Source organism: Colius striatus, chromosome 16, assembly GCF_028858725.1.
Source record: "Colius striatus isolate bColStr4 chromosome 16, bColStr4.1.hap1, whole genome shotgun sequence".
NCBI classification, from domain to species: Eukaryota; Metazoa; Chordata; class Aves; order Coliiformes; family Coliidae; genus Colius; species Colius striatus.
In genome coordinates, this window is record NC_084774.1 from 16,150,646 (window position 1) to 16,175,409 (window position 24,764).

Sequence of the window (24,764 nt, forward strand, 5' to 3'; positions counted from 1 at the left end):
GTGCTGCTAGAACTTGTGCAACAAGGATTAGGGTTTAATATTGGCCTGATAAAATAGGAAATGAGCTAAAGTAACTGCAGGACGAGTCAATAAGGAGATGGGGCATTTGTCATTGCAAAGCACCTGGCTCAGGTGAAGAAATCCAGACTGAGAACTGTCACTGAAAAGTCAATGTGCTGATAAATGAATATGAGACCTGGTCACTCAAATAACGGTAAAAACTTCTGTTGGTGCCAGAAAAAGTAAGTCAGTACTATGAGAACAAAGCTGTCTTAACTCCAAGCTTTGACGAATGTATTCTTTTCTTAAGCTTCAGGAAAATTGCTTTTAAATGAAACCATCCGAATTTTCTTCAGTGCAATTGCTCCGCAGTGGTTCCGGGTCAGTGTGTGCGATGCCCGGCAGAGGGCAGGGCGGCACCGCAGCGCGGTGATGCCGCAGGGACCCGGCTCACCGGGGAACGACTCCAGTTCGCCAATGCTTTATATTTCCATGCGATTGTGGCACAACACTAAGCCCAGTGTAAGCGCATCTAGATCAATGTCTCCCAGCGACATGAGAGGCTCCTAGAGCCCTTCCAGCCAGCTCCTGGGCTTCTGTGTGCAAGCTGAGAAACTGAGTAAGGCTGATGGGTAACTAAAATGTAATTCCACTGTTTACAAGGGTGGGGGGGAAAAAGTCTCATTTTTGCACAGATCCTTTCTTAGGGACCAAGCAAGTACTGGCTGCTTTCTGGTCAGTACCAGAAGTTGAGTTTGTGCCTCATCCAGGGCCAAGCCAGGGTGTGTTTCAGCTCTGGGATTAGCACAGAGGTTCTTGGAACTCCAGGGCAGGGAGAAGGGAACCCTGTGTCCAGATGAGTTACTTTGCAAAAACTGCTCAGACAACACAGGTTTAGGATTCTCAATACATTCTCCAATTTTTATTCCCCCCAGCAGGCAAGCAGTTCAGTAAAAACCTTAGTACCAAAACCAGGCCAAAAAATAGAAGCCTCACACTTTCAGAACCAAACATGTGCACCTGCAGCTCTGCTTTATGTGCAGAGCTACACTCTCCCTTCTCCCGTGGGTATGCAAGTGCTGCATGGGGGATGTGGGAGGGCAGTGGGAGCAGACTGCTCCACTGAAACCACCCAAATGTGGCTCTGTGGCACTGAGCAGGTGGACAGGACAAAGGGGAAAGGCAAAGGGTCCTGAAATGGAGCAAACAGGAGGGAAAAAACACCTTAAAGAGGCCAGAGGAGCCGAGTGGCACATCCCAACTGTCGGTGCTTCAGCCATGTCACTGCTGACCTTTCTCTACCTCCATTAGGGTTTGTACACTCTTCTTCCTCGTGTACAAGCTGCTGCTGGTTCCACTTTACAGTCCCACTGGTGAATTCTGGAGTGTTAGGGACACTTTGTGAATCAGGCAAAACAAAAGCTGCTGTTTTCTAAGATTTGAAGCCGAAGTGCCAGCAAGGAGCAACTGCCAGTTACTGAAACCCCAGTGCAACTGGCTTTAGCCAAAGAGAAAAAAATACATCAAAGCTGCCATTTCAAATGCAGTTCTGCACCATGTCACACAATTCCCCTCTTCCCCCAAACCATGTTATAATCACTGCTGTGGATCAGGTACCTCAGTATATATAAACAAAATAATCCCATAAAATAGAAACCAAGGATTTAAGTGACAAACCCACCAGTTCCCAGAGGTGCTTCCTTCCATGTGCAACATGTGCTTTTTGTCAGGGTGTGCATCTTCTTTGCACTCACAATGTGCATATTCCAAAGTTATACATTTAATCCAGTGAGATTCCCTTACTAGTGCTGAGACAGTCACAGTGTAAACTGTCAAGACTCTCCATGCTGTGAAGGAATAGATATATATGTATAAAAAGTAAAGTGCAATTCATTCTGGTTTGCAGAGTCATACAATGGCTCTGTGCTCCACATACATTTACAATGGATTTTGTAATAGGGAGACCTCCCCCCTCCATTAGACAATGTCTCCATTTCATGGCAGATGTTTCTGCTTTGCAGCAGCTGCAGGACATCTGCTCTGCCTTAAAATCTGCACCAAAGGGTCTTCATTCAGCCCAGTGTCTGATGCTAGTGGGTTCCCATCACTGAGCTGTGACATCAAGCACAGATCTGTGTTTTATACCTAAACACGTAGCACAACACATGCCAGAAATTGCAAAGCTCGCTGTTAGCTTTCCAGTTTTTCTGCAGTCAGACTCTTGGTACTTAAATCCTCTTTCTAATGCTCTAGTGATCACCTCCTCACACTCCTGCCCCTCCACTAGAGTAGCTCTTGCTCGTCGTCCTCGGAGCCGGAGGGTCCCTGTCGGACCTCTTCGTACCATTTGTTGGTGAGGGTTTTCATCTGGATGCGCCCGTGATGCAGGTCCTGAGGCAAAGGCAAACCAGGACAGTGGGTTATTTAACTACAACACTACCTGTGTGCTGGAGCAGAAGAGAGAGGCTAGTTTAACATATTAGGAAGCCACCCACTCGTGGCCTGGCAGCAGGCAGAGCAGTTCAGTCTCCTCACAGCAAATATTTATCCAGTGTTCAGTCAGCAATTATTTCCACAGATGATATTTTTGATGATGGGTGTTTTAACCTGTGTTTTCTAGACAGTCTTGCTCTGTGGATCTCAACAATCCTAACGCTGTCTGGATGGTCTGGCTCTGAACGTCCCTCCTCTCTGCGTGTTCCCAGGGACAGTGGGAGGCCTGTGGCCTGCTTTGGTGATTCACATACTTATTTTTCTAGCCTTTGGCTGCAATCTGGATGGCAGCCTGTGCCTTTGGCCACCATCTACAAATCAGCTGCTTACTCTGGTTTCTTGATTCCTTTTTGGTTTTGTAAAAAAAATGCCTCTAGCTTCTGTGGGAAAGTGCTGAAAGCATTCTTTTGACAAGAAAGGTACAAAATGAGAGGCAAAATTGTACATTTCTGCAGGCTAGGAAGAGGGAATGTGCATACTTTACACAAAATGATCAACTCCACAGCAAAAATGCTTAATTCTGTGGCAAACTGGAAAACCAGTGAATTATGTAGCCAAGGAGTGTCAGGTTTCTGAGGCCTAGGAGTGAAAATGGCATAGCATTTACACCTCTTGGAGCCACTCAGTGTTAAGTTACGTGTTCAGTCAGGTGTCATTTTGCATTCACAGCTTCTAAGGCTTGGTCTGCCAGTGAAGAAGCCACAAAGGTGAAGGTCACAACACTGCTGCATATTTTCAAGACAAAACCTGCACTCTGCAGAAAAGTCACAGCTCCAGAATTCACAGGACCACGTACACTAACAGGAAGGAACTCTGTGATAGCACTTTAACAGTTCTGCATGAGTGGCAGCAGCTTTTTTAGCAGCAGTTCTAACTAGTAACTCCTGATACCCCTCACAGTACTCTGTAAGATTAAAGCTGAGTTCAATAAATCCATCCACCTTTTAAAGTCGAATTGTGGTGGCCCTAAGAGATGCTCATTTAATTCAACCTGCAATTTTACAGTGCAGCTTTTCATTACAGCTGCTCTACATATGCACAGGTGAGAGATAGATGGCTTCCTCTTCCTAACGCAGAAGTTGCATGGCTACACTATGAGCCTTGAGTGCACAGAGTGAAATGACAACTAACTCTACCACAGTTTCTTTTCTTCAAGAAAACAAGAAAGCCTTACTTCTTGTGTGAGTCTTCTGGTGAAGAAAGGATTCAAATACTTGGCATCAAACCACATAAATCCTTTGAGGTCCTGGCGTTTGATGTACTGAGCCTCATACTCCTCCTCTGTGAGCTCTGACAAATGCTCGGATTCTATGGTATTTCCCTAGAAAGATCACAAACACTGGAATGAGCTGAGAAATGTGGCAGTCACCCCTCCAGCTAGCTTCAGCCCCCGGCGTTGTCCTCTCTTTCCTCACAACCAACTCCTATGCTAGAAGAATATGTGAATTATCATTCCAGCCTACCAGGGCTTGTGGCTGCTTGGATCTCTCCAGCTGTTGATTCCCAGAGCCAGCCATTTAGTTTCCCTTTTCATGCTGAAAGGTAAAAAGCCTCAAATGTTCCACATTTTGTGTTGCTAAGAAAAGATCCCTAGTGTGCAGGTTTTCTCTTGTGAGCTGGACAATGATTTTATCCAGCAAGCAACACTGAAGTCATTGTCTCACCGAAAACATCGGGTGTGTATCAGAACACACCCTATCCCTGTGCTCTTCCTATACACACCTCTCTAAGAGGACAGCAGACTGCAAGCTTTTAGAAACCTCACAACAAGAGCATCTGTTTTTCAGACCCTGCATCTATTGTTCCAAGGTCTGGGGAACACCAGGCAAATGCTCTGGGATACTGTATGTACTGCAGCCTTTTACACACAAGGTTTCAGACTGGTTGTTAGTTTCCTTCAGTACTCTTGCTTAGCCAGGACTTGCTTTAAAATAAAACCCAGGTAGAGGGGTGCTGTTGTTACCACCTTCTTATGGCCTTTGCTTTGGCTTTTTCAAAACAATTCCCATCTGCTTTTATGATTAATGCATGACTCACACTATACTAGCTACTTTCACTCTGCACATGACTCAGTCTTGGATCATCTGCTTTATGCTTTTGCAGGGGTTACTCTAATTTGTATGGATCAATTTACAATTAGGTTGGGAGACTGTTTCTCCCCCCTTTGCCCAAACAGTTATTTTGTGTAAACACTAACCAAGTTCTGTCTTTGTGGTATTTTTACATTATATTGCTTGCCTTTTTTTCCACTGCTTTCATTTTACTTTTAGGTAAAAAATAATGTGCTAGTCTTGCAAAATGTAACAATTAAAAGACCCCAAATCACACCAAAACATAACAGGGATCCTCTGCATAAAAAACCAAACAAACCATCTTCTCTGTCTTGCTAAGATTAATGTCCTTCTTGTTCCTCTTGCGTGCTTTGGAGTCCTCAATGTCAATCAGTCTGATGAGGGGCATGGTTCCTCCCCCCAGCAGCAGAATGGTGAACAGAACTATGATGATGGTTGTTGTCCCAATAAGCTGCCGCTTCTCAATTGGTTCCAAACCCAAATGGAGGCTGAGGGCATACGGAATTGCACCACGTAAACCTTATCAGAGAGAACAGAGTCAGTCAACAGTGACACTGCTCCTCTGCACCCTCATAACTCAGCTTTTACAATCCTATAACATGTCTGTTTATCTGTCATTCAGTTATCACCCTAAAATCATCCTGAGCTCATCAGACATTGCTGTTCAAATAGTGAAGCTGCTGGATCCAGAAAGAGAAGTCGTTTCTTTACAGAAAAGTTTTAGTGGGGATCACAACTGCACAGTCCTCCAGCACGAAGGGAAAGAGAACACATCTATTGCACTTGGGTTTGAGAACAATGCAAATGTGGAGTTTTCCTCCACAGATGGCAAATCAATTCTTCCCAGAGTAACTCACACAATGAGAAACTACTTTTTCCAGTTGTCCATACTTGGAGGTTTAACTTACCACTAAACCACATGATAAACATCATTTTGGGAGTGATTTTGTGATCACGGAAAAAGTTGAGTAGGTAGGAAAGTGGGAAAATATTCACTGCTCTACCAAACAGAACAAGTACCTGAAAAACAGAAATAAAAGGCCATTTGATTTGCTGTGTTCACATAGGCCCCAGCTGCATCTGGTTGGTACAGGGTAAGGCAAATACTCTTTCCACGTACAAGCCTTGCAAGTAGACGTGCTGCTAAACTGCCATGAAGGGATCTCTCAGCATAGGTCAATGTGGAATTTAGCTTTTTAAACATTTTGTGTGTCTAACTGAAACTAAACTAGACTTGTCACTGACAGAGACCAGACACTACTTTACTTTATAATAAATAAATGGAACCCAAGAGGCATTCCAGAGAGACCAAGAATTACTTGGGGTAAAAGTTCTCCTCAGTTCAGTCACTTCAGCTCCTTTAATCACTCCCTTGGCACAGCAGCTAAGAGGCAGCAAGATATTTCTATTGGCTCCCCATAGACCAGCTCCCTAAAGAAAAAGACCAGAAGCCAAACAAATAGCATGTAATCCAGTTCCTCAGCACTTCCCTGGGTATGGTTATAAAATACACCACACACGGAAGCAATACTTTGGGGGGGGAATGCGCCATGATTTAGTGGCAGACAATTAACAAATACAGTGAAAACTTTAACTCAGGAAAGCAAAGGTTTTCACAACAGCTTTGCATTTCAGCTCCACCACAAACAGAGTTCAATAAGGTAAATATCCTAGATTAGTCAGCAGGATCCCTGAAGGGCTGTGCTGTTTTGCTTTATGAGTCACTGCTAAGTTATGCAATTTGCATTATGCCCATGAGGACAATGGTACCTAGAAGGAAGTGGCACACCTTAGATATATATTAGATAAGGAAGTTGGGTGCTATGCAGTAAGAGCAGTTCCCTATGCTGATATCACTATGTGTAAACTACAGATTACAATTCTTCCCTTGAACCAGGGACTGAAATGTGCTGGTGTACGTCACTGTACAGCACTGCAAATGGATTCACATTTCCCTCTCTTGACTCTGCAACACAGAAGGTACTTTTCATGCCTACATTAAACAATTATAATAGCAACAGATGTAGGTAACCCCCATGTGAAACCTAATTCAAAATGCCACAACATAAAATTACATTGAAATACAGAATGAAAGAAAAAGAACCGAGAACGGAGTCACAGACTCGATTCTGATTAAGGACTGTCTCTGAACAAGGTGAGCTCAGAGTGAAGAGGTGATGTAAGGACTGAAATTGTTTATGTAGAGACACCACCACAATATATGGGAGAGAAAGACTCAACAGCTGCAGTGCTGGAGGTGAAATGGAGCAGTTTGATACTGGTTTGCACAGCAGTTTGCTATGAAATGCCCATTCACACAAACCCCTCACATGAAGCTCAAGATACGTATAAACTCAGGATTGTTTCTGGAATAAAGTGGCATGTATCATAACCTCAACACCTTTTGGGATCTATGTTAATAAATCCACTAGAGTTGAAACAAGCAAGGTTCTTTTCCTTGTTTGTAATAATCTTATACAGAAGGGCTTTGAAATAACAGCACACTGGAATTCCTTAAAGAAGACTCATCATTTGTACACCAAAGTGCTGTGAACAGGAATAATTTCATGCTATTAGTGAGGGTTAAATTCATACAATATATACAAGTATTTTCATAAACCCCTATAAAACATAACAACCATTCTAAAATATTTTAGCTTCCTGTGTTTTCCCCCCTCCCCAATACTGAAACCACATCTACACATGCATGCAAGAAAGTAAATACCTACTATGCACCAGATGACAAAGGACATTTCAAACTTGTGAGGAAAACTAAAAATGGACAGGCCCAGAAATGCAAAAACACACGTTTCTGAAAAAGAGAAATCACTTCTTAAATACATAATTCTACAAAACCTTTTCTACCCCTACTGTAAGTTACTACATATGGTATAGGAAATAACATTTCCTGACTTCAATGCACAAAATAGGCACAGATACCATTATGCAAAAGGCCAGACTCTTTCACTTGCTGACAGAGGACAGCACCTCAGTCTGTGTGTGCAGGCTTTTTTCCAGCTGTAAAGGACTAATGAGTATGAACAAAGCCAGCAAAACCTTGTTCTGAAGACTGTGGAGTTTTTTATCTGAGGAATACAGGACAAGCTGCAGAACTCAAGCTACAGGACCAACCACTAATGACTTCTGTAGCTTTGAATCAGATTCTATATCAAACCAAATGCCAGGCACAAGCTCATATATTGCAAGTTGGACATTATACTAAAGTGCTAAATTCCTTAAATCCTTCTAACCAGCAGCAGTTCGTGGCTTTCTTTGCAATACAATACTGCCCTGTATGACCTACCAACCTTTGTATACTCCAACAACCTCTAGAGGTGATGTTTGCAGATCTGAAACAGAATCACCACTGCACAGTGACTACAGCAATCCAAATACTCCCACAGCACCACCTGATCCCCATCAGAGAACCACAGAGTCAAGATTTGTTCCTCAGTTCACAGCCGTCCTAGCCAGGTAGGCTCCTTAGCATAAAGGCAGTGAAAAGGAGGATGACAGACAGTGGCAACACCTGAGTTGCTGTTTGGTTATGCTTTGGGTGCTGACTGCTCACATTTGCATGTTCAAAACCTGCTGCAAATGTGTACAAAATTGCACAGCATCTTAAATAACTCCTTTATGGTGACTTGAATGAATACATGGAGTGTTTTAGCATTTGTCATAGATTAAGACCAAACCCTGATGAGCTACTGGTGCTGAAGTAATGACTGGCTAAGTTCAGTTTGCAGCAAGGCCACTCCCTGACCATGTTCCAAATGCATCTTCCTGCAAGCAACAGGGAATGCATCCAAGCCATCCCCTAAAACCCTAAAGGGATGTATTTGTAATACAGAATCATGTCATTTCTTCAAGATTGGCTTGTAGAAGGCAAAGGAAAGGCTATGGGACTTTGAGCTGCTTGTGTCACAACTTCCAGGAACTTCTCAGTTTTGTGAGGCTGCTTTTTTGCAAGTAGCTTTTAATATGCAAAATCATTAAAAAAATACTGCTAAAAATCCACCACCTGAAACTAAAACTCCACCAGAGGAATATAGGAGCCAGAGACCTCTATTTGGTTATCAGTCTTGTGGCAAATCTCAGCAGGAGCCTGCAGGATGGCAGAGAGAGATTTACTGTGTGTTTTATCCAGCATGGCAGGAAAGGTGACTTTGACTGCCTTCCAGCCTCCAGTACAAGGAATTCTTCCCTTAAAGACGTGTACCACTGACACACAAATGGCTAGAAGAAAATTGCCCCCTCTGCTGCTCCCATCAGAATCACCATTTCAGGCAAATAAAATGTTAAAACAATGAACATCAGCTATTAATAGCAGGTAGCACCTACCACACATGAAAGCAACAGTTCTGAGTGTCTGCTGCATTAAAATCTGAGTAACTGGGGACAAGTTGTGGTGCGTGTAGTGAGACATCACGATGCCAGAGAAGAGGATTGCCATGATACCTGTAGATAAAAATGTGGCAGTCAACAGTAGAAGAATAGCTTGCACTCTGCAAATATTTGTATTTATAGCCCTTACTAACACAAAAGTTATGATGCAATAAGTAGGGTTTCTGTTACCACTGCTATTGATACTGGGCTGGTTCCACTGCTCACATGCAATAGCAGGAGGTTCAGTATAGGTCACTTGGAAGCTGGAATAAATCCCTGTCACTTTTTCCCATAAGAGTGAGGGAAATAAAAAGCCAATTCTTAAGTGGCTTTCCTGCTTCTCACTCTCCTAACAGGGAGAAAGGTGAGATCAAAAGAAGAATACATACAATTTGAGAACAGCAGGGCTGGAGGACTGCATGACTCGGTTTTCCCAGAAAGGGTGTCATTCTCTCCTACCTGCTGATCAGCCAGGTCCAGTCACTTCACCAGAAGCAGAATGAAACCAACAGGGCACAGGTGTGAAAGCACTGCAGTATGGTGCACCACATCTAATGCCACAAAACATCAAGAATGGAATAGCACACACAGGTGTACTCCCAAGTTCTTACCAATCTGATAATTCAGAAAAGCTATGGAGATGTAAGAATTCAGGGAAAAAACTGCCTTTGTTGGAATAATTTAGGTTGGAAAAGACATTTAAGATCATCAACTATAAGAAAGGTACAGACTGATACACTGGGCCTGCAAGGAATGCTATAGTGCAGAACATCCCTTGCCTCCAGCAGAAATGGTCACTAAACCATCTGCTGTAAGTCACTACAGACATTAATCCCAGCTGTCACCTATAGGAAAAAACATCAAATTGTCCATCATGGAGTTCAGTTGTCCCATAGATGTGCACAGCTTGGACAGAGGAACAGACCTGCTCTCACAGGCCACAAGAGCTACCTCAGATTTTACTGTATTTCACAAATCTTTGATTTGTGTTAGGGATTTTTTTCCATTTACCTTCCTCCCCAGCTCTTGGTTACTTATGGGAAGAATCTGAATGTCAACCTATTTTGCTAATTGCTGAAGACATATCACACACACTGTCAGTTGTTCACTGTTCATAGGGAGATGCGTATCTTAAAAGAAGTTTTAAGCATCTCCACGGCTGCCACACTGACTTAGGCCTGCAAAGGATGTCATTTGAGATGATGGTTAGGACTGTGGGAAAAATTTAGCCATCCACTTGAACAACTACAGTATTCCTTCTGAGGAAATAACTGACCAAAATTGACAATACAACCTACAGGAAAACAATGCAGTCCCTGTCTCAAAAGGACAGGATGACATGTGGGAGTATTCCTGTTTTGCCCAAAACAAGGGAAGTTTAAAAGAGTGGAGGCACTTGGCTGGAGCTACATGCCCAGGAGTGGCCTAGATGTACACAACTGGAACGATCAGAACAGTTGAGGTACAATCAAAAGAATCCTTTGTTTGAAACACAGAGGTGACCTGACAAAGACCATTCAAAGTTAATCTTTCCTGAGAAGTCATTCTTGAAAGCACTTGAGCCAATTAAAGAGGTTGTCTTTACAAACAGAATGACACAGAACCTCTATCATCCTCAGAGTAACCAGCTAGGAATCTTACTGTAAACTCTATTTCCTTGTATACCAACATGGAGATGGTTATATAATGCAATGGCACTGCAATTCTGTAGTATTTTGTTGTCATTTGATATTAGTAAGCAATATAAACTAGAAATAGAAATGTGCTGAAACCCCCCAGAAAAATCTCACAGGGCAAAACTTGTTTTTACAGCAATACAAATATTTTCACATATCAAACTGCTTGCTCAGGTTTCATATAACTTCATTCCCCTGCCTATGTGTTGGCCTATACACACACACAGAGTAGTTCTGGATGCAAGGGAGCAGAATGGAATGTTTGCATTAGGATTACACATTTCAGTTGTGTAACTACCATGATTATAGGCCATCTTCATATACATAAAAAAATACAACTCCAGTGACATCACTGAAGGCTTGCTGATACTGCCTGATCCACCCCAAAGTATTCATATTAGCTCAAGCACATTTTCAGAAAGTCTGACTTCATACCTCCATCTCATTTACAAGAAATCTAGTCCTGCTACTACTCCTCACAAATCTGTAGCATGGCCCAAACTGTAGAGCAAATGTTACCTTTTAATGTACTTAAAACTTAACCACCCTCCACAACCCAAGAAAAAACAGAGGAAGAAAAAAGAAGCAGGTAGATTTCCTAGCTATTTGTATCCTACTAACTACTGCATCCCATCCCACTTTTCTTTGAGAAACAAGATGAGAAGCTGATTGCCTTAAAAAAAACCACTGAAATCAGAAAGGTCAGAGACACTGGGCATCCAGCAGAACTGGATCCTGTCACTGTACTTGATTCTACAGAATGATTGAAGAAGTTCACCTGTAAGCCTCTCCTCAGGGCCTTCAGCAAAACTTCTACCAAATATTCAGAGATACATACAACAGTCAGTGGTTTCAGCTGATTTCCTCAAGGGCACTGAAGGACAGGCAGAAAAACATCTACCAGGCTGGACATCATCTAAGCTAGCTGACACGGGTGAGACCTACAGCATGCAGCTGAAATTTCAGTTCTCTGTTAGGCAGAAGTAACTGGGGGGAATACGTGGATTTACATTGGCTAAGTAATGCTTATGAAAACTGCAGTTACCTTTTCTATACTTCTATGCCAGGAAGTAGAGGTTAAGTACTTCTTTAAAGTCAAAGAGCACAGGTTAAATGAGAAAACATGTAAAAAACCAGGGCCGCTCTTAGACACAAATAATATCTACAGCCTAAATTTATCCAAGAAACTTGCACATACTCATTTTGCTACTCACCTGAGAGTGAGATACCTTCTGCAAGTCCATAAGGAAGGTAAGCAAAGATAATCATCATTCCAAACTCCAGGGAAGGTGTTTTCCTTAAATCAATGTGCTTTAGCACGTGCACAGGGCAACGTTATGGAAAAAGTAAATCACAAACAAATCACAGAAAAAAATCAAATCTGTGTCATTCCACGACAAAACAATGCCTGTGCTTCATGCACTTCACCTACTCAATAGCTCACCCAAGTCTGCACGTTGGCCTTTGACTCAAGTAAGGAAAGAGCAAGAGTTTCTTACAAGGAGTGTTTCTTTTGGAAGCTACCGCTGGTGCAAGTCTACAGAATGGACAGACCTAGAGACAGGAAAGGTCTGCTCCTGATGTACCTACACAATACTGATATCAACGTGCCAGATTGTTTGTTTGGATCTAGAAGGGCCATTTCCTCTGTTTGGTCACTAGACTTCTAGTTATTTTCAAGTGGATATGACAGATTTGCAGTAACAGTGAGGAATATTCCTTCAATCACATCCTTGCCTTAGTGCTTAAAAAAACTCCACCTAACACCTTTGTTAAAATTCAGAGTTTTAAATGCCTGTGACAAGAAGTTCCCATTCCTGCTGGGTCGTGAACCAGCAAGAACCTTCAACTATTATTTATCTGTTGCCAACTAATAAGAGATGTCATTTGCTGCACTGAAATGTTACGTGCTCAGGGTAAATCTAATACTTGGAGGCACAAATAACTCTAACAGGGCAAATAAGCTGCTTTTTTCTTTGTCTTAATATCATTTTGATATCAGTGAAAACACTGTTGAACATCTGCCTGCCACTTTTATTGTGATGTGTGGAATAATTTAAAAGTTCATGAGAGCAGGCTAATGAACCAAGAGAGGAAATATGTCTGTATTTAACCAAACTCTCTGATCTTCTTGTTTACAAACAAAGTGCTAACAGTGTCCCAGATGACATGAATAGCTTCTGTACAAGCCCAGCACAAAGAATAGTGAAGTCAGTGTTAACATTAAACAAGGTCTGAAAAGTAACAAAGGTGTCTGACTTAGAACAAATATCCTTCCTTATCTTAGCAGAGAAGCTTCTGGGTTGTTTAGCAACCAATTCATGGAAGTGGAAGAGGCAAAACAGAACTCAGTGTAAATCCAGCTAGAACAGTGTCTGTATTCAGCTGCCTGAATATGACACAGAGGGACAAATGAGCTGCTCTGAATCAAAAGCCCTCAGGAAAAGCAGCTTCTTTTTAAATTTTAATTAACTGATTTATGTATGTAAAAAAGGACCCATATGTTGGTAAAAACAGAACAGTACTGGGATGGAATTAATACATTTTGAATCTACAAAACAATTCCTAAAGGCTGCAGCACTCCACAGCATGTAATGTCAGCCACCACACAGCACTGCAGAACTTCATTATGTTCATTAAAATTTGATGCAACTTTTTAATACCCACCCATGCACACTAACATAAAACCAAAATGAGCAAGAGAAAATCCTCAGCCAACAAAATAAGAAATATCCCCCATGAAAAGCTTGTAAAGATGGGAAAGAAAAGTACTGTAAGAATATTGAAAGTCACCAATTTATACCTGTGTATCACCAAATTAAAAAAGGATATTAATGCAGAAATAAGACCAGTAAGTGTGCCAAGTGCTGCAGAGCCAAAGAACATCTTAAGAAAGTATCCCAGTGCCTGTAGAAAGGTTTCCCATCCACTTACATCTGACATATTTTCTCTTGTCAAACCTTCTGCTGTGCTAGATATAATGAGAAAAATAAAGAAGAAATGGTTATAAATGCTAAGCCTGGATCCAAAAATACCAAATACCTTTTGATAACAACAACAAAGACATCCATTCCTTTGTTGCTACCACTCTTAAAAGGCTTTTATTTTGATACATACAACAAGAGGAACGTCAAAAGATGTTAAATCAAGTCTTAGTGAAATCCCCAAAGGGAAACCTAATTCTGCTAAAAATCTGGAAATGCAGCAGTGCTCTTGTGAAGAATCCCCAGAATGGGGTAACCAGGCTATGGTAATGCCCAGTATCGTGAAGCAGTTTTCAAAGACTGAGAAGGAAAAGAAAACACATTTTGCTGTGTAAAAAACTCAGGGCATGAGAAAGAAGAGAGACAGATCATGTGATCCTCAGAGAAGAACACATGAACAGGAAGAACTCTCATAAAATATTTAGGTGTAGATGAGAGAAGAAGGTCACTGAAGGAAAACAAAGCAGCTCTTAGGAGAAAAGAGGAGAAAATTCTTTGTATTTCAGGAATGTATTTCATAGAATTTCAGGCAGAGAAGACATGGATTCCAACTAATGTTCTTTTTGACTGCTGTGACCATAAACAAACAGTGACTGTATGAAAAGCAATTAGTTAACTGAAAAATTGACACTACTACCTTCTTAGTGTATTTACTTTTCCTATATACAGTCATAGACACATCTATTGACTTCAGCAGTAACATCAAGATATATCAATGGTTTTTTTTACTCTTTCAGCCCCAAAGAATTATCATGGGCAAAGGACAAGACTGTTGGCAGTTCTTCTTCTCTGTGATAACCACAATACAAAACTATGCATGGATGTTGATACATTCCCCCACCCCTGACTGAAGGCAGACTCGACATAAGCCAGCGCTACAGGAGACACAGATGCATATTTGGCAAGGTAAATATTCTTTTTGCAAGTCTGAAAAGACACACATTGGTTTTCTGTTGTCAGAACCCTCAGAAGGAAAGATGGCTGGTAAATGTATAGACTTAGAAAGCAACCAGTTATTTTGGGTCAATGGGACGAGGCACTGAGGTAATAAGACATCCATTGACTGTCTTCTGCCCGTGCAGTTTATGTTCTGGGTTGCTTTTAACAAAGAAGGATCATACAAAAATTCAGTTCTACATTAGAAATACATGATTCATTCCAAATGGAGATGGAAGAATTACTGCCATTTGAAGTACTAATTACCAGAAAACAATATGGTTGGTTGTTTTTTGAGGGTTGGACTAGATGATCTTTCGAGGTCCTTTACAACTCTTAAGATTCTGTGTGATTCTGTGTGGTTGGTGTTTTCATATACACACGGAGTTCAAGTGCACTTACTTGGTCAAGACAATAGAGACTGCATCATTGAGAATGCTTTCTCCAAAAACCAACATGTTCAGTACAGGATCCACATTGAGGGCATTGAAAATGGCAATAGTAGCCACAGGGTCAACTGCAGATATTAAAGAGCCGAATGCAAAACTGGGAGAACACATAACAAAAAAGAAAACTAGATGAAAGAAAAATTTGTAACTAGTAAACTTACATGAATCATGAGTAACAAAGACATTATGTGTTACAGTTTCCACACAGGGAAAAGTTATGGTGTCCTCCTATTCATAAGATTCTGAAGTAACAACAGGGAAGTTTCTATTTTCCATCTACTGATATACCAATTGGAGAAGTTGTTTCCCAGCTGGAAGAGATGTTGCAGAAATAACTCCCAGCTCTAAACAACAGTATCAATGTCTCATTCCAACTAAATAAGAAAAAAAATCAGAGGAAGGGGAAACCACACAACTTTACAGAGACAGTCCAAACCATGCACAGCAACACCTGTTCAGTACTAAATAACAGCATTTACAGAGAACTGCTGAAACTTCATTACTTTCTAATCCAAAGATGGGACTGCTCAGCTGTGTAAAGCCAAACACTGGAACCAAGTAAGGAAGACTTTTGCTGTTCATGCATGTTTCATTTGTGTTTCTTGTTTGCCGCCCATTTTATTTATGGATTTTAACAGAAAACTGCTTACCTGTCTGTCATGTTGAGTTTATAAATTACATCTGCCTGAAAGAACAGTTAAAATGTTAAAAGAAAAATCACAATCAACTGTGGTTCTCTACTGATACTAAAATGAAACTACTAAAAAACTAGATCTAAATAGTGTATATATATATATAAAATATAGACATTTACATAACTATTCAACAAAATTCATAAATCATTATCATGAAACAAAATCACAGTAGTGATGTTACCCAGTCTAACACTGTCCTCCAACTGTAACCTACTGCTGAAGTTCTGGTCACCAAAAACCAGGGAAGACCAGATGACACTGGAATAAATACAGGTGAGTACAGTAACTACAGCATTCAAAGGAATGTAAATCTGAGAGGCAAAGTGCAAAGTATGGATTGCCTGGCCTACCAGAGTGGAGAGAAAACAGAATTATCTATGTTAACAAAGAGGGAAACACCAAAGCAGAGAAGCAAAAATACCAACTCCAACCACTGACAGGAGAACAAGTACATTTAATACTGGGAATCAGAAGATGGCTCTAGAGAGGACAGGTTCTGTAATAGCCTCCCAATAGGAAGACTAGGAAAGCAAAAAGTCTTAATTGCTTTTAACATGGAGCAGACTATGCCTGCAGAAAGGGCTATACAACATTGCCTCTGTGACAACAGAGAACTGGACTTTGTGACCCAGGGATTCATTTTCACTATGTTTCTCTGCTCTTGAAAAATGGACTTTCAAAGAGCAAGCTGGATGAAGGTAAGTATTTCTAAGCAGCTACTCTTACCTGGCCCAGGAAATAAATTCCTCCACCTACAATGAAAGCTGATATTGCAGTGCCAAACACAGCAAACAGAGTGATGGAACCGATGTTCTGAAAAAAATTACCCTGAAACACAATAATGAAGTAAGTAAATTAGTGAATATGATCTGAGGGAAAAGTAATAGTTTGGTTCCAGGTACCCTAGGGTATAAATCCACACCATCTGCCTAAAGAGCCTGCTCTCTTGAGGTCAACAGCAAATCGCTCTGATACCCAGGACAGGATGTCAGGCTGGTACCCTAACAGCAAACCAACTCTCAGACAAACAGTTGGATATTCAGCAGCATTTTGACGTATTCCCCACCTGACAGAACTGTAAATTAATCCATCTGTTGTAGCCTGTGAAAAAGGCTTACAAATGTCCCAGTTGCCAGGCCACTTCCTAGGTTGTAACTTTGTACAAAAACGTCTTTAGTGTTAGTATCACTTCGGGGTATCCCTACTGCCCACTGCTCAGTCCCTGTCCTCCTGCAGCAGCCAGGGAGGACCAGAACTGCCTCAAGACAGGACTAGTGCTGTGAGAAACATCCACACAAACAGGCTCCCAGGCAGAATGTGAAAACCCTTGTAAACATTTTCCTTTTCTTTAGCTATGGAGTGACCCCACTTTTCCCACTTCTGATTTTACTACTCCTCATTTTGCCTCCTTCACATCAGCCCTTGTGCAGCTCTGATGAGGTAAGGAATGTCTCCAGCCAAGGAAACACACCCCTGTGCAGTCCCTAACAGCTTGCCAACACTCAGTTCACAATAACAAGCTACATTCCCTTCATTCTGGGTTGAAGAGGCTTAAATTTTGCATTCCCAATTGCCTGATGATCCATATGATGGAATTTAATGCAATTATTCCAAACTGATGAAGACAACTAAAAGCAGAATGTACTCCAAGCAAGATCCCAACATGTAAAATGAGTGTCTGTCAGGGGCTAACCTTGTGTAATGAATATCCAGACTCAAATATAATAGGTGGAAGCAAAAGCAGAAAAAACATATTTGGACGAAACATTTCTTCTTCCTGCAAAACAAAAATGAAGCAAAATTTCAAGGACATCATAATTATTTACATAGTACCAATTCTTCCAAAAGGAAAATGATTTAAATAATAACAAAAAAAGTTGGGAAATGAAAATGGCATTAATGATTCTCCCTTCTTACAACAAAACAAAAGGCTGAAGAATAGCAAACTACTCCAGGGCTGCTACTTCTACTGAGATTGGTTTATCTAGTGATAGACATTTAGGTTGTATTTATTTATATTTACTATCTTCAAATAAGCTGCAGAGAAAACAGATTATTTATAACAAAGGAAAAAGCTTTCTTTTTCAACAAAAGTGTTCCTGATTTACCTTACAGTTTTACCTCAAAATCTGTAAGGACTGTCAAGTGACCTCTTGGCCACTGGTCTGAATATACTCTAGGTTAACTGAGAGAGAGTACAGTTTCACCAGAAAATTTATCACCTGACAAGAAATCAGGTCACCACCTTAGTACATTTGCAAGTGAACAGGCTTGCTTTATCACAGAATGGTGAGGGTTGGAAGGGCCCTCTAGAGATCATCCAGTCCAACCTCCTGCTAAAGCAGGTTCCCCTCAATCAGGTCACACAGGAACATGTCCAGGTGGGTTTAGAAACGCCCAGAGGAGACTCCACTCCCTCCCTGGGCAGCCTGTGAATGCGGCACCACTGTGAAGAGTTCAGCTTGATTCTTCTTGGCAAATGTAATTTATGTGTGTAATTTAATGGTACTATAGTTCCTTTTAACCATCAGAGTGATCTAAATTAACCACATCATGAAGGTGTTCTTTTTTGGTGACTTTACTCTGTGCTGCCTGTCTCATCACTGGCTAACACTGGCACCCAAACTCGCACCCCGTGTTTCTTCCATTGGCCGACTAAGCACAGGAGGCAAATTAATCACAGCTGAATGTGCCTCTCTTTACTCACCAGGCTCTCTCCTGGTCCCCACAGTTCTGAATACAGCAGAACTTGTCACTTTCCTAAGCACCAATTAGTTTATTCAAATCCAGGCTAAACAGCCGCTTGACTGTTGTGTTAAAACACTGGCTTTCACAGAAGTACTCATCTCTTTAAAGTCTCATTTCTGTCAGTACCAGTGATAATCATCTTAAAGGATTTGGGGGACTTAGAAAATCAAACTCATCCTTTATGCTGAAATGCTGTACTCCATTATCCTGCATGCACAACTTTCATGATGGCTAATGCCTTGTTTCTACCAACACAGTAACTGTGCTAGAACAAAAATCCCCACACACCTGATTCCTTACACTTGTTTAAAAGCCCTGAAAGAAGAGCTGGAATAAGAGGCAAGAAATGATGAAAAGGAACAACTCTATTAGTGCTGCATTGAAGCAGAGACCAGGAAAGTACAATGTGAGGATGAATTATCAGCCATGCTAACCAGCAGGAATCACCAGCAAGTACAAGGTCCACTGAAGACTCAGTAAGTGGTGATAGAAAGAAATAACTTTACAAAGTTTTAGGGCTGGGATATGATCCAAAATTTGCTTTGGACATGGATATAGCCTGCAGTTAAATACTCTATTTTTTTTACATATCAGATAAACACAATTTAAGATGTTTCAAGCTCTGAAAAAAATCATTTCCTAAAGTACACAATAGCTATTGATGACAACATTTGACATCTGAAATTGTGACAGCCTATATTAAAACCTAAGCTTTAATACAGTGAAAGTAACTTAAATAAGCAAACAGTAACAGTGTGATATCTGTGACTCTTTAACTTAGCTGGTAAGGTTAGCAACTGGTCACAGCACCCCCAGTGCTTCCCAAGATTTCACCAATGCTTACCAGAAACAAACTACATCATTCGTTAGTTAGGATCAATACTTCCCATGTTTATAGAATCAGTGCTCAAATCAGAGCATACTTTAAGCTTTCTTTTTCCTTCCTACATGTGTGATCCTCTTCATGTTATTTTACTTAACCAATACAAAGCTATTTTAAAATGCTGATTTTGTGGCTGTTTAACTGACTCTCAATTTTAAGTCTAATCCAGTTGATAAAAATCGAGAATGAAATAACACCAATTAGTGCACCACCCACTGTTTCTAGTAAGTAAATACATACCAATGAAATATCACAACATGACTCTTGAACTATGCAATTGCTTAAATAAATGTATAGAGAATTAGTGTAGTTTCTGACAAAAAAAAGAAGTACAATATGTAATTTCAAAGTTGCATCTGATTCACAGTCTATGCATTTGAAGCTATTTCAGTGAAGGAGGGAAAAAAGAATCTTTCTTTAGATTTGGTACTGTAAAAATGATTACCCAGAGAAAAAAATAACCTACTGTGTAGAAGACATTCAGCAAGATCAGGAATTTCAATTTGGTGTATTATTGTTACTAAAAACCCCTAATCTTTGGCAAAAAGTATAATGTACATAAGTTTCTGGAAATTATATCTAACGAAAGTGATATTACAAACAGTCTTATTTTAAACATTTAAGGATTGTTATACAGTTAAAAATTAATTGCTTCAATTATACCTTCCAGTTGGCCAGCTTTTGAGCCTCTATGATTTTTATAAATGCTCCCATAAGGATACCTAGGAGAGAATGAGATAATAATCTGAAATAGTCACAAAACACATTACTGTTTCCACTAACAGTTTATCAACTTTCAGTCAACAAAGTTTTAAAAGTGAAAACAAGGCTAAAGATGAAGCAGCACGTCTTTCATTCCTAAATCACAAGAACACAAAGTGGTTTTGGGCCCAATCTACAACAGCTTCCAAATTGTTACATAATCACATAGCTTCCCTACAAAAGATTTATCACTTGGGATATCTAAATACTGAACACACATATTGAGTGCTGTGTTCATTGGTTCATAAAGGCAACTGGTTATACTCAAAAATGCTTCTCATCTAAGCTGCATTAAAACCAAATTCCAATTTTCTTGCTAAAGAAGATATCTGTGTGATAGCACAAAATCTTTACGTCACTTCGATGCTATTTGCAGCGTAAACACAGCTCCAGTGAAATCAGTCTTCTCCACAGAAGTTAATCTTGCCTCAATGAAATCACAGCACTTACAGGCAATGAAGCAGGCAACAAATTCTGATCAGGGTGGAGACACTGTCAGAACCATTTCCCAAATGAATTACATATCTTTTAAGTCATGTAGAAATACTAATTTGAGTATAAAATAACTTTATCAAGAGTGCTGCAAACTCAGTGGTTAAACGTTACCACACTCCTTCCTTCTCGACATTTTTACAGATAGGACAGAACACTCCAAACTAGCAAGATTTCTTCTGGAAGTCATGAAAATCATTCACAAACTGTCAATAATTGCTCTCAAGGAGTGACAAGGAATTTGTCTTTTGATAGATTTCAGATCTGTGTTTCTGTATAGTTGTGTTTTTTTGTTTACAGAATGGAGACTTGATAGACAAATACTGGGATGCAAAAGTGAAGTATGATGAATGAAAGGTAAAAAGTGGCCAAGAAGCTTAAAGTATGCTTTCTTGTAACTCATGTGTTTCTACCCTCACACTGTTGCTATGAAAAGAGCCTTACAAACAGCATCACATGGTTTACTCCTGATGGATGTGTCATACACACAAAGCCTTGAGGCTTAAGCCTTCTTTCATACAAAAGTATGCGAAGGCATCAGTCCCAGAGGATAGAAATAATTGTTCCATGAAGTGGTTCATATGGAAAGGAAGAGTAAAACATCAATGAAGGAACATCAAAGGTTTGCTTTTCTTTGAAGGAGGGCAGTCTGCAGATACAGGCACTCACATGCTATATAAACACAAACCTCAATACTAAGCCAGGCTTTCCATTCTGGCATGGAAGCTGTGTCAGAATCATAGAGTCGTCAGGGTTGGAAAAGACCTTTCAGATCATCAAGTCCAACCACCCTCACACTGCCAGGCCCATCACTAAATTAACCATATTCCTCAGTACTTTTATCTACGTGTGTTTTGAGTATCTCTAGGGATGGTGACTCCACCACCTCCCTGGGCAGCCTATTCCAATGCTTAAGCCTCGAACTAGAACATTTCTATGTTTTGCAGAGCAGCAACACTGTCTTCAGCTGGTACAGACAGTACTTGTATCACTTAACAAGAAGTTTCTGAGGGGAAAAAACATACTACAACAACCAGAGCCTATATATCTGAAGGCACAGGCTCCAGAAAGTGTACTTCCCAAACAAACCTTCAGTATTTTATGAATTAGTATTTAGAGCCCTCACATAAAACCATGTTTAGAGGGGTTATAAAAAAAAGATAATCCCTTAACTCACTTTCTGGTCAAGTGGAAGAGCTCCAGTGCAACTCTGTGAAATTGGACTCCTGTGAGTAGGCCAACCACAGCCTGTGGGCTACAAGCTGGACATCCCTATCCTATGAGCTCAAGAGACTTAATGAAAAGGCTGGTCTCAATCTGCTTTTTAGAGGTAATCACAGACTGACCCTAACAACAGTGTCACAGACAGCTGAGGTATTTCATAAGATCAAAAGTTAAATGAACAACAATATAAATGTAAGGCAATAGCAGAGGTTAAGGGAAAAGGATGAGCCAGAGTCATACAATTTACACCTTTTTATAGCACAAATTACTTCTAGCTGCATATTACACACAATAATACTACTAAAATAAGATTATGCTAAGCAAAGCCATGAAATAGAGCTGCACAAAATATCACCAAGAGGGTTTAATAGCAGCAGAATCAAAATTTTACACTGATTTTTAAAATCGATCCCATGCATCTTTACAAACTGCTGTTCTTCTATTAGTAGATTGATGAACACAGTTTTTATTCATCAGGTTTCATCTATTAAATCAGGAAGATCAGTTTTGTCAAGGAGCTAATTGGAAAGCTATGAGTCTAAGAGTTAACCTAACCCTCACTCTTTAATGTTATAGGAGTTTTCTTAATATGATCAGCCTTTCTTTTTCCTGAGAGCATGTTAAAACTAGGTAAAAAAAGCAAAGAAAAGAAAACTTTTCTGGCAACTATTTTTACCAGCAAAATTCCAGTAACTTTTAAGGTGAATGCACTCCAGCCCTGTCCACAAGGAAAGTATCTCCCAGAAACTGTAAAACATAAGCTTCTGAGCAGCTTAGACAATGGAGGGAGAAACAGTAGTGAAAATCATACTTCTCTTCCCTGCTGCCATTTTTCTTAGTCTTCAATAACTGCCTGAAAACCTCTGCTTAATTCACAAGTCAGAACAGAACCCACCTCACTTCTGGCACTACTAGCAAAACTGGATACTTGAAACTCAAGCTGTGCTCTTGCAGCTGTGTAGACCATTACTAGTAACAGAGGTTCACTGACCAGCAATTAACTGGCAATTCCAATGATTATACAGATACCACGTCCTGTCAACAGAGCTGATGGTAGCTTAAACACAACTGAGTCAATAAATAAATAAGGCTTAAGTGACACAGGACATCTGTTAGCTGGGCTGCTACTGAGTATAACACTCCCTTGACTTAGCATAATTGCATTTGCTGGTATCATCTGATGTGGTTTGGGATGTAGATAAGCTGTGATTCACACTGAAAACCAAACTGTTCAAGTTTCCTGTTTCCACTCTGTGTGAAAATACAAGAGATGCACTGCTGCTCCTTCTCACCCATCCTGAGTAGCAGTGATGCCCCAGCAAGAAAACCTATGAGTTTTGTTGGGATTGACAGAAGCACACAGAACACAGCAGCAGAGCTAAAATCCTTGTCCTGCTGTTGAGATGCCAAGAACAAAAAACAGAAAGAGAAGAATGTCCATGCCTCTGCTGCTCTCTGCAAAGCTCAGCACTTGATCTTTGTTAAGGGTGGCATTCTTACAGTTTAAGTCATAGCAAGAGCTCTTGTCCTGGTACTACAAGAATAGTTATCTGGCAGTCCAGGCAAGTTTTCAGGATACAATTACAGTCCCCAGTTAGATGAAAATCACAGACATGATTCAACTGAAACCAATACACAGGCATGTACCACTTCAAAGGGAAGGCCAGACTCCTGCTGCCAGCGAGTGCTGCAATATCCCATCCTACAATGCAGGACGCTGTCAAAGTACTTAAGTAGTGACATCCCTACAATGCCTCTGTATGTCATTGTACTGGGCCAACCTCTGCACATAAGCTCATTTCTTGGTTTCTTCCATGAATTAATTCTGTGACTTGGTTGTTTTCTTCACTGTTCTAGTGATGGTTAGCACACAATAGAGCATCATTTCAAGTAGAGACTACTGAGAGTCCCCAAATTAACACAAACTCAATAGAAAAACGTTATGATTACTCACCTAAAGAAACAACAGCCACACTCTCTGGTAAAAAATGAAGTCTGTATTTTATCAGTAAATGCACCAATATGATGCAGATAGCTGTGTAGGGGAAAAAAAAGGAAATTGTAGAATTAGGAGTGTTAAAAGAGAATAAAATGTACTTTTAAGCAGTATTTCTAAGATATAGGCAGCAAAACTTCTCCTAATGATTTAACAGAAATCCACTAATACACTAATCTTAGTTCAAACCTAATTCTTCCTGAAGCACATAAAGGGATCTACAAATGACAGAAAATAACTAAGGCAAATGTTAAGACTTAAATTGTCTTCTAAAAATACCACTATTGCTACTTTTAGTGCCTGATTGAGCTTACAAGGAAATCTTCCCTGAGCAATAGCTGTAAAAACCATCAGTTAAACAAAATACATTATTTTAATGAAGTTTGTGGTAAAAAAAAATTATATTTTTTAATAAAACATATATATATATGGCCCCAATTAAAAATCTCAAGGCCACACACTTTCATATCTGAGTTCCTCCGAGCAGATGGGCTTTACCCAAACAAATCATCAGAGTAAGAAAAATTAGAAGAGATCTCTCAAGGTCATCTAGTCCAACCTTCTGCTCAAAGCAGGGCTAACTTCAAAGAAGGTTGCTCAGGGCCTTGTCAGGTCCAAACATCACTGAAGAAGTCACAGTCTCTCTCAACTCCAGTTCCAGTGCTTAAAACTCATAGTGAAGAATTTTCCTCTCTGTCCAATCCACATTTCCCTTGTTGTAAGCTCTGATTGGTGCTTCTTGTTCTTTTGTGCACCTCCCATTCAGCAGGGCCATGAGGCTGTAGAATGGGTAACCATTTAAATATCCTGATACTCACAACAAGCATCAACCGAATTCTTACCCAAATCAGCAAGAGACATTTACTGTTGAGCACTGCTAAATATTAAACCAGTAAGGGGAACGGACTAGTGTCAAAATAAACCAGATTTGGCTTGAAGTTTAAAAACAACAGAATTTCAATCTGATG

The 24,764-nt window shown here is 40.3% G+C and overlaps 2 protein-coding genes across 2 annotated transcripts in view; one reads left to right on the forward strand and one right to left on the reverse strand.

The window, feature by feature from the left end:
• The window catches only part of SPATA2 (spermatogenesis associated 2), a 65,474-nt gene extending 49,798 nt beyond the window's left edge, over positions 1-15,676 (forward strand). The window contains exons 8-9 of the mRNA XM_062009354.1: positions 14,349-14,517; positions 15,194-15,676. Of these exons, the coding sequence (XP_061865338.1) occupies positions 14,349-14,458 (110 nt within the window). The 3' untranslated portion in view covers positions 14,459-14,517; positions 15,194-15,676. The remainder of the gene's footprint in view (positions 1-14,348; positions 14,518-15,193) is intronic.
• The window catches only part of SLC9A8 (solute carrier family 9 member A8), a 28,454-nt gene continuing 4,598 nt past the window's right edge, over positions 909-24,764 (reverse strand). Inside the window, exons 3-16 of the mRNA XM_062009351.1 lie at positions 23,755-23,835; positions 19,986-20,044; positions 17,385-17,468; positions 16,418-16,519; positions 15,647-15,681; positions 14,950-15,093; positions 13,460-13,598; positions 11,842-11,947; positions 8,907-9,023; positions 7,295-7,377; positions 5,474-5,585; positions 4,864-5,084; positions 3,668-3,814; positions 909-2,391 (exon numbers count right to left, since the gene is read on the reverse strand). Coding sequence (XP_061865335.1) covers positions 2,284-2,391; positions 3,668-3,814; positions 4,864-5,084; positions 5,474-5,585; positions 7,295-7,377; positions 8,907-9,023; positions 11,842-11,947; positions 13,460-13,598; positions 14,950-15,093; positions 15,647-15,681; positions 16,418-16,519; positions 17,385-17,468; positions 19,986-20,044; positions 23,755-23,835 — 1,538 coding nt within the window. The 3' untranslated portion in view covers positions 909-2,283. The remainder of the gene's footprint in view (positions 2,392-3,667; positions 3,815-4,863; positions 5,085-5,473; positions 5,586-7,294; positions 7,378-8,906; positions 9,024-11,841; positions 11,948-13,459; positions 13,599-14,949; positions 15,094-15,646; positions 15,682-16,417; positions 16,520-17,384; positions 17,469-19,985; positions 20,045-23,754; positions 23,836-24,764) is intronic.